This window comes from Meleagris gallopavo, chromosome 2 (assembly GCF_000146605.3).
Source record: "Meleagris gallopavo isolate NT-WF06-2002-E0010 breed Aviagen turkey brand Nicholas breeding stock chromosome 2, Turkey_5.1, whole genome shotgun sequence".
Classification (NCBI taxonomy): domain Eukaryota; kingdom Metazoa; phylum Chordata; class Aves; order Galliformes; family Phasianidae; genus Meleagris; species Meleagris gallopavo.
In genome coordinates, this window is record NC_015012.2 from 67,339,621 (window position 1) to 67,349,842 (window position 10,222).

Sequence of the window (10,222 nt, forward strand, 5' to 3'; positions counted from 1 at the left end):
AAAAAAAAAAGTAAAAAGGAAAAAACCCTCCAGGAGACACGTCTGTTCCGGACACATCCCTTGCTCTCAGGGAGAACTGGCTCCACACTGGATGAAACGGAGTTCCCCAGCTTGTAAATTAAATGACTGGGCATATGAAAGGGAGCAGCCTGCCCCAGTGACAAGTCTCCTTGAGCAGGAAATGCCTCCAGAAGGGGAGACACAGCTTGTTGCAAGAAGGAGAATGCTGGGCAGCCTGCTCCCGCCTTAGCGCCCACACCATTGGATGGGCATGCCGGGCCTGCCGCCCGCCTGGACCTCTCCTCGCCGCCCTGACAGCCGCCGGCGATGAGGGGCAAGGCAGCCTGGCCCTTTAACACGGGCCATAAACACCAGAATCACTTTCTTTAAGAGTAACTTCCTGTAAACTGAGAAGGGGGAAATACATGTGGCCTCATCAAAGCGGCCTGCGAGAGATTTTGCGGTGTGTTTGTTATGAGAAAATGGAAGGGAGATGGGTGAATTTCTGCTGTCTCAAGAGGAGCCGTCAATTTTCTCCGCTCGCCCCATCTCGCAAACTTCCAGGAACAGCGCAGGGCTGCAGCGCTCAGTGCCCGCCCTGATTGCTCCTCAAGGCCAGCACAGGATGGGTCAGGGCCTACGCCCCCACTACCCTGGCCTAGTTGCCCTGCTGGGCTCCCACTTCTTCTGGGTAAGAAGATGTGCTGAGTCACAGTGCGGTTCCCAGAAATGACGTCGGCCCCGCTCCCCTCAAGCATCCCCCCGCGCGCTGCAGATGTTCCTGCTCCCACCAGCGAGCCAGGCGTGCCTTCAGCAACATGTGGGAAGTTATCTCCCACAATTTCCTTTGCATATGCAGGCCTGCTTCAGCCCCATAGGAAAGAATTCATCTTCAGTGCAGCAGTGTATCTTGAATGAATCAAGAGATTACAGCAGAGAATTTAATGATGCTTACATGGCTCCTAGGATATTATTTCCAAGGATCCCCTCGCTTAAAATCACATCATGAAAATGATGTCATCTTCCCTGCTGCCATGTATGAATGAAGCAAGATGGTGAGCAGCTCTGATCCCAGAGTCCTCTGTATTACAAACCACTGGGAGGGCTAGGGCCAGCACACTGATCTCTTCCTATGTCAGACACGAGCTCCAAAAACTTTAGCTAAAAGAAAAGTGCTGTAGCCCAATGAATGCGAAAGCAGCTGCATGCTTTGTACAAACACTCATGCAAATAAACTGCCTGTGCAATGCTGTATTACATTGCATGAGGATGATCAGAGAAAACCAAAATGATGCAATTAGCTAGGAAGAACTGTACTTGCCCTGAGTTTCACCTGGATGTGAGGTTGCGATGTTGCTATGTGGCAGGGAGGCACCTGGACACAGAGGCTTGGATGTACTCCCAAATCCACTGATTTAGACACAGCCTAATTGGCTAAAGGCGGCAAAACAAATCCATAGAAGAAAAGGGGCTTAAAGAATGTTCCCTAAAAATTAATAATGGGTCTGCTAAGGAAACTGAGGATTATGATAATTGATAAACTGGAGGCATATTCCTCAGCATGGAGTTTCATGCCAAAACAAGTTGGCTGATGCTCCCTTCCAACTTACAATACTGAACAGAAATTAGGCATCGCCTCTAATGAATTTGCCCTTAATGAATTTTCTCTTCACTAGGATCCATGGCTTCTCTTTCTGAAGCAGACTAGAAAAGCCTACGGCTTGAATTGTACATGCTGAAGATCATCACCTCTGTGCTACAGCAGTACTATTCAAAACCAGGAAAAAATATCTTAAAAGATACCATGATTCCAGAAAAAAAGATGATGCGGTACTTTCACAACTTCTTCATAGCTGCAAAAATCAGGTATACATGACATTTGCATAAACAAGAATGAATTTCTTACTGTGAAGAAATTCAAGATAACCTGCTACTACAGCAAGCAGCAGAATTACTTCTTTATCCCATCAAGTATTGATCTGATTCACAGGCCAGGAAGGGCTGGGTATCTTCCTTGCTCTCTCCACCTACACAGCCCCTATATTCAAGACAGGCAGGCTCTTACTCAGCTTAGCTTGCCACGTTCACCCTGCTTTTCTGTGGCAGCAGCACACAAAAGTTGCCCCCTGCATTCACACAGGTCTGAAGCAGGAAGTGACCCAGCTTTTCAGCTGTACTCATTTAGTGATCTGCTTACTGCAACAACATGGTGCTGTTTTTTCCTGCTTACCCGCCAAAAGTATTTTCTGTTCGCATTCTTGGGAACCGTATCGCTGGTATAGATCTCTCCTACCAGGGGTCCAAAGCGTGTTCCTTTTGGGATGTACTCTTTGCTTATAACTCCAGTGACCTACAAGAAGAGCAGCACAGGATCAGTCCATTGCCAGCAAAAATTGATAATTCTTCCTTCCTCTCCCCTGCCCCTCAAACTTACAAAGTTAAACAACTAATACATTAATTTTTTTAACGGCAGGTCAGCAGAACAGAAGTACTTAGCAACTGTGCTGGATATGAGATGACCAGCTTTGTTAGACACTAAAGTCTTACCGAGACATATGGAAGCCAAAGTTGAACACTGCCTGAAAAATGTGTTTTGTAGAAATACAAGAAGAAATAGTAAGCAAGATATATAGAGATTGTCAAATAACTTCGTACGTTTCTTTTCCTATTAAAAGGCAACCTCTAAAGCCTAGTTCCAGCAAAGAAAAATATTCAAGAACTATTAATCACTTTGCTGCTATACAGCTAGTTACAGTTAGGAATTGGAATGACTGCCTCTCCAGTTCAAAACGAAACTTTACCCCTACTCCTCTTACTCCACACCCCTCCTTATAGCTAAAAGGAGAAAAACAAGACCTACAATTCTCTCATCTGTAGAGGCATACAAAACAGAACACGAAATGGCAGTGTGGCATGTACTCACAGATCACCCTCTTTTATAAAAAGGAGGCAGCAGTTCCGGTAACATATGACAAGTGGGTTTGGTCAAAAAGGCGTAAAGGTTTTGGTGAAAATGCTCCACTGCTAGGTCTAAGAAATGTACTCTAGTTGCTCAGCTTCCTTCTTGACAGTAATTATACCAAAAAAAGTCACTGACCACAAATCAGGAAGCAATTCATCATTATTCAGAAGAACGTGCCTTGGAGTAACCCTTTGCAAAACACTGCTGAGTTATTGGTTTTGTTCCTCTCTGTTTCTCACCAATCTTCCTAAATTTAATACAACCAAAGAACGTTTAGAAACAGCAATTCTGTAAAACAGAAACCCAAGACTATGCAAGATTGATCCTGCTGCTGAGACAGTGGAGAGATAGGACGTTAAAAAGCCCATCAACCTGGTATTATAACCAAACCTTCATGGCAAAACATATTAATCATATTGCCTTCGTGCATCTTGCCACTTAATAACTGTCTTTTTGCTCATCAGGATTTCAACAACAAGACAGCAATAGCAGGGTTTGTTGATAGACACTGAGTATGGGGATTATTGCTGTCTGTACCCAGCAAGGAATAAACATTCTTACCAAAGCAGATTAGCAGTCACCAAACCCTGCAGTTAGCTCACTTCAGAGAGCATTTCGTTTTCTTTTTAACAGTCCTTCACAGCAGAAGATGGTAAAAACCCTGAACTGCAGACAGCACTTCACAAATTAGCTAAGCCTTGTGATTTTCTCATGGTACATTTTCTTCTATTGCATCACCTTCGGTGTGAGAAAGGGAGAGACAGAGAGGTACTTGTCTGTGTACTGGTTAAGATTAAAAATCCCAGTAACCAATTAATGCCTGGCATAATTTCATGTGAGATGTCAAAATAAAGGGAACAAGTAACAGCCCAAGCATCAAGGAGATAATCCACCCGGAAACAGATTGCTGGGTGTATGTGGCATGGTTGTTGTTCATGCTTGTCTGTATTTTAATGTGTTTCAGAACACCACAAAACAAATTAAATGTCAACGGTAGAGGTAGTTAAGTGCTCCATTGATCTGTGCATCTGGACTGAAGAGACAAAAAAAGGGACTTCCAGAAATTTTCCTACACCTACCACAAGCTGAAACAAGCTCAGTGGCTCAGTTTTATTTTTGTCTTGCTTGTACATTTTCTCATAGAGAGCTGAAAAAGGCAGATGTTCTTCACATCTTCCCCATATATCTTCATTTACATCCATCTGCCCTCTCAAGAGAAGTTCACTACCAAGATACAGCATATTCTACCAGTTTGACTGCGAGGTAGCAGGTTTTTTTTTCACGGTTTTAAAATATCTTGCCCTTAATTAAAACGACTTTAATGAAATTCTCAGAATCTCTAGAAATCACTCCTTGAACCAGTCAACTTGAAACACTCGCTGTGCACTGGCACCTCTGACACAGCAGATGCTTTTTGATATCCACTTCCATAGAGCGTTTGCTTCCTCCCCAGAACACGAGGACAGCTTCTCACTCCCTACTATCAGAAGGTGATTTTGGCAGAAGTTCTAGACATGTGTGTGTTTGCTCTGCTGAATCAGACTAAAGCTGCCCAGCTGATCTTGAACCAAGGGTGCCTTTCTGGTACCAGCGTCCCCAGGAGTCAGTGCTGGTGCTGGAGGAGGGTTGCCTTCTGGGGGATGGGGACCATGGTGCCAAGCCAGCACCAGGCTCCAGGCCACCATCAGAACCTTGCACAGCCAAAAGGGCGTGGCTTTGGGATTAGCTTAACAGGAGCCCGTGGAGTGCAGAGCTGCGCAGGGCTGCAACTAAACAGCAAAGGAACTGCGTGGCCAGACTGAGGGGAAGCTGGCTGCAGGCTGCCAACAAGCCATTGCAGAGAGGCATTTCAGACTTGTGTCCACCAGGTGTCCTTCAGCACATTTCTCCATCTGGTGAGACCTTCCGAAGCAGTCTCATGGCAGGGAACCAGAGAGGAGTGTGGCCTGAGTTCTGCTTGCACCGTTATAAGCGTTCTACCCTTACACAGCCCCTGCAAGCATGCCAAACTAACCTATACAGTAAGTGAGCAAAATGCTATTTGCAGAATATTATTTTCTTTACTGACACTTATCCCCTCTCTCTTTACGCTAGCCTCTTAACAACTATTAGCACTCTCCCAACTGTGCCACAGACACATCCTTCCTTTCAGTAAAACATCATTTGTACCGTGAGGACTAAACCAAACCCGATATGATGATGTTGATGCTGGATCTTAGTGCGCTGGCTAAAGCTGGGAGGAGCTTCCCCTCCTTCACCATGGTCCCAGCAGGACGGAACGCACAGACAGGGCCCTGCCGGCCTTAAGGAACAATGGCTACACCGTGGGGCTGTGGGGAGCTGGGGGCTGCGTGGCAGGGAGCACCCAGCCCAGAGTGGTCACGGCCCTGGAACTGACCAGGGTCCTAATGCGGTGCGAGGGCTGAGCTGCCATCATCCCACTGGCCGGATGCCGGGGCTTTCATTCTCCAGCTGTCCTGAGGGGAGCCCATCCAGTGGATGCTTTATGGGCAGCACTGGCCTCACCGCTGCCTCAGCACATCTGTCAGCAACAGCGGGCCAGTGTGCAGCACAACAAGCCTGCAGCTCCCACACAGGAGAGAGCAACTCTGAGCGTGGATTTACTGTTAGCAAGGGCTTTAAAAGACCAGCACTCCTACAGCTTTGTTTGTAGTGAGAGCATTGAAATAAATGACAACTCCAATGGATTCCTAAAGAGGAGGATGTTTTACAACGGGACCAATAGCTTTAAAGGAATAACAAAAGCCAACAAAATGTAAAAATAAAAATAAAAATCTTACTGGCTCCAGTGCACTGTGAAATAACAGTATTTTCCAGATGCAAATCAGGACAAGCCATCATGTGCTTTAGAATAATGGTGATTTTTCTTAACTCCTAACTCTACAGTTGCATAAGCCCACTTAAATTTAACCCTTCATTCAGTTAACACTTTCTAAAAGTGCTGCCACAAGAGGAAATGTTTTCAGACTGCTTCCGCTCCGATCATATACGAAAGAAATAAAAGCCTGACAGCAAGTGTGTGAGGTACATTGGTAACAGCTCCAAATCACCGCCTCAGAACAGCGTCCACTGCATGTCTCCTTATCAGAGACATGCAACAAGTTACTTGCTCACTGAGATCTGTTCTCGCTGTCAAGAGCACAGGATGGGGTGCCAGGATGGGGCACTGGCAGTATTCAAGGCAGCCGAGTAACTGTCACTTGATGTCAAGAAGGCTGTTTGGGCTATAAGTGAAGCCAAAGGGAAAAATTATTGAAAAAAAAATGTTTTGAAATGAAAAAGATTATTCACATATGGCCTTCTTGAGTGTGATTTTGGCACTGTGTTTTGTCCATTTTTGACAAGTGCTAAAACTGGAACAAAGATAAATAATTCATGCATAGGAATAAATAAATGACTTCACGTAAATCTAGCAGCCCAGAATGTTACGAGCAGTAGTAATTCATTTTTTAAAATGCTGACACATACTGTGAACTCATAACGAAAAATGTGTCCTTCAGAAAAATCCCCGATCGAGATCCAAGAATAAACAAGAGTATGATGTGTCATGGACTCTCTCGCAAATTCAATAAGCTCTTACAGAGGCACTACTCACTTCACAAAGCGTGCGAGGAAAAGAAACACAAAAAGTAGCCCTCCCCAAACAGCAGCGCTTGTACTTCCTCCCTCCTAGGCAGGCACGCAGTACTTTTCCTTCTCCAAATGGAGATACAATGCTAATCATGTCAACCACATGATCTAATCATGACAGTATTTAGCATTTCACAAGCGGCGTATTAGACATGTTTTTGTCAATAAATTGACTCAGCATTTAAAACTCTCAACCAGATGAAGCCACAGTTCTCCTGAAAGTTAACATTGAAGACAGCTCATATCTGAGATCCGCTGGCAAACACACACGCAAGCATCCCCCGATGCCTTACCTCAGACTTTTGCAAGTGAAAAATCCCACCCTATCATGCCGTCAGGACTCTGGTGGTTTTCCATGAGGTCAAAATCAGAGCCAGGCTCCCTCTGTGACCCCACAGATGCCAATGCGTAAGAGAAACACACACCCAGTTCCGACCCCACTGAACAAAATCAAGACTTATAAGGCAGATACAAAAAAAAATAATGCTTCACGTCAGGAGCCGTGAGAGGACAGACGGGCTGTGCCACACACAGCTATCTCACCCCACAGACAAGCAGCAAACGAGTGACCTGTCCACACAGTTACAGCACCAGACCTTTCACAGAAAACAAGCAAGACCCTTTCTTACAGAGCTACGTTAGAAATAGACAGGGCTCCTGAGTTCCTATTGCTCTTGCCAGTAGGTGCTATTCAGCGCAAATAAACGAGCATGGGGAGCTCTGGAGAACAAAAGGAGGATGTCCTATATTCAGACTCCCACTAGCAGGGAGCTGTGCAGGTCATACTTGACAAGGAAGAACTTGGAACCCTTCAGCAACTTCTCCGTCCCCCCACCTCCTGTACAGCAATCGCAGCAATCCTCCCACCTCAATTCACTGAGCTCAACTATAGCACAAGAAAATTGCATGCTGATATTTCCCAACACAGTGCTGGGAATTCTGAAAGCTGCTTGGACAGCCACTACCGTGGCTGCAGATCCAAGCCTGAGCTGGGCAGTTAGTCTCCAGCTGGCTGCCTGGGCCTTGTGCCACAAGCCCATCCTTCAGCCCAGAGAGCTCTCTGCATCAGACAGTGAAGCTGCAGCGTTATCTCTCCCCAAAGTCAGACGCATCTCATGATACAGTGAGGCAAAACAAGGTTTTGAGCTTTTTTTTTGGGAGCGTGTCCTTACTCTGCCAAGTTCTGCGGGGCAGGGTAGGGCAGATGGGAAGGGAAGAGCGATTTTACATGGGAATTTAGCTTTAACCTCTTAGCAAAACTACGAGGCACTGTACAAGGCACTGCCAAACTCAATTCCACGGTGCCAATACCCTCCAGCTGGGGGTCCAGCCCTATTTGTGTATGCAGGACTAAACAAGTACCTGCTTTAGAAGGAAACATTTGATAGACACAGATGGGTGTATTTCTCCTCAGCGCTGTGGTCAGTGTGTTTAGCCAAAGCAGAAGCACAGGTAATAGCTGCCACACCACCAGCCTCAGCACAAGGAGAAATGAAGGGTTGTCCCTTGGGTTATTACCCTGCTGAACATCACACCTAGCTATAATAGCTACTCTATAGGAAGGAGTAAACACAAAACCAAATTGCTCATCCGGGCTCATTTCTTTCCAGCCCTTCTGAAACAACAACAAAGAATGCACCCACTCCAGGGACACGGATAGGACGGACTCGCACAGCCAGCTACCAGTGAAGATGCTGTCCCAGATAAACACAAGTCAATCTGAGCTACGGCTATCCTGCTGTCCAGCTTACTTAGTCACCTCCTCAATTGATATGCCGAATTGAAGAATTTAGGAAGTCGGGACCATGGCGAGCTCACGAAAAGAATAAAGCAATTTCATAACCAAAGGGAAAACAAAAAGAAATAATTAAATACATTTCCAGGAATTTGTGTTGGTTTTTTTTTTTTTTCCCTCTACTTTTTTTAAAGCTATTTATTGGACAACCGAGGCACTTTAATCTCTGTGCCAGAAGCAATGAATGGTCCTGGCAAACAGCAGTCAAGAAATTGGCACAGGGAACCACCCCGCAGTTTAAATATGCTTATTCAGATGCTGTTCAAATTGTGTGAAAATTTAACTGTTTGTGAATTGGCTCAGAGCCGGGTTCAGAGACAGGCTGGACACGATTCCCAGTGCAAATACCACACGACAGATGCCCCGTTCACTGTTTCTTAAAAGTATTATGAGAGTCCCATCTTAAAAGCCAGTGGGCAGCACTTGGTGGTGGCGTAGCGTACACGAGTAAAGAATGGAAGGCAAGGCGAGCACACACTTTCCGAAGCGCCGTGGTTTGGCTCGTCTGACTCCAACCTTCCCCGGGCACCGCCGCTTACCTCTTTGCAGTTTGATGCGTATTTGAAAGTCAAGTTCCTTGGCAAGGAAGCCTCTGCCTGAGTGAGGGTGCCTCCATCGGCACTGGGGTCCCACGGGTGGTCATTGACAATGTATGTGCACTTCTCTTCAAAATCGGCCTCCGTCCACAGGGTCATGTCAGCATCCTCCATGTCCATTTTCATTGTCCACTCTCTCCCTTTCACCAGATTCTTGAAACTCACAGCGTCCGAGCTACACTGTGTAGCAGCCTGGAAAATAAGAAAACAGCCTTTAATCCTCATTGTCCTTCAGTGTTGTGGTTTCCGTTGAGACAGCGTGACTAATGCAGCAGTCTGTGACACTTTAAAAGCGTATGCAGGATAGCTGGTACAGTTGAGTAATAGCCAAAAAGCAATGTAAACGAAGCTGCGCTGGCTGAAGCAGCGCCTTGAAATGCCAGCCTCGGTCATAGCGAGGAGGGAACCAAAACAAAGAGGAAAAAATCCCCAGGCTGACAACCACTGTACCTTTCTCAGAGCCCTTCCTTAATGCCTCCGAGAAAAAAAAATATTCCATGCCCAAGAAAGCGCGGGGTCACGGCCGCACGACCACTCGGTTGCCTGTGGAAAGGCTGCCTCAGAAAGTGTCACACAAACAAGGAGAGGAAGAGGAAAGGAGCTGCTGTCTGCGTCTGAATGAAGCTAAAAATGGAAAGCGCATGTTGGAAGAGCGGAACCCAGCCTTGCCTTTTCCAAATGGGGAAGCCTGAACTTTCCCACCGGCTCTCAACACACAAACAACTTTCAAAACAACCTGCCCCCCCCTCCTCCTGCCGTCCCCTTATCCTTTGGCACGGGCGGCTGAGCGAGCCGACATCCTGCCAGCATCCCCACCGCCCCGCACAAAGCGCTGCCACGCATTCCCGGGGGCCAAAAAGGCAAAAAGGAGCGGGGGAAACTGGAAAAAAATAAAAATAAAAAAAAGTCCTCGTATCCTTTGTGATTTGGATGGCACCTCAAGAATTACTCTCTCACAGCACTGGCTAGGATCCCTGCGTGAGAAATTCCTCCAAAGCCACTCTTTCTGTGTGGGACAAAAGCTGTGTTAACAAACACGGCGCCAAGCAGGTAGCAGGACGCTCCTTCCCCGAGGTAAATAAAGGACCCAGCTCCGCGCTCACGCCGGGCGCTCGGAACGGCGCTCACCCGGCACGCAGCCTCGTTACGCTTATCCCGTATAGAAAACGCAGCCCCGCGACATTCGCATCCCTCCTCCGACAAAACGAAAGGGCCGAG

General features: G+C 46.6%; 1 protein-coding gene across 1 annotated transcript in view; it reads right to left on the minus strand.

Annotated features, from left to right (window-relative positions):
* The window catches only part of PRDM1 (PR/SET domain 1), a 690,597-nt gene that overhangs the window by 649,858 nt on the left and 30,517 nt on the right, over positions 1-10,222 (minus strand). Inside the window, 2 exon segments of the mRNA XM_031552520.1 lie at positions 2,231-2,350; positions 8,948-9,196. Of these exon segments, the coding sequence (XP_031408380.1) occupies positions 2,231-2,350; positions 8,948-9,130 (303 nt within the window). The 5' untranslated portion in view covers positions 9,131-9,196.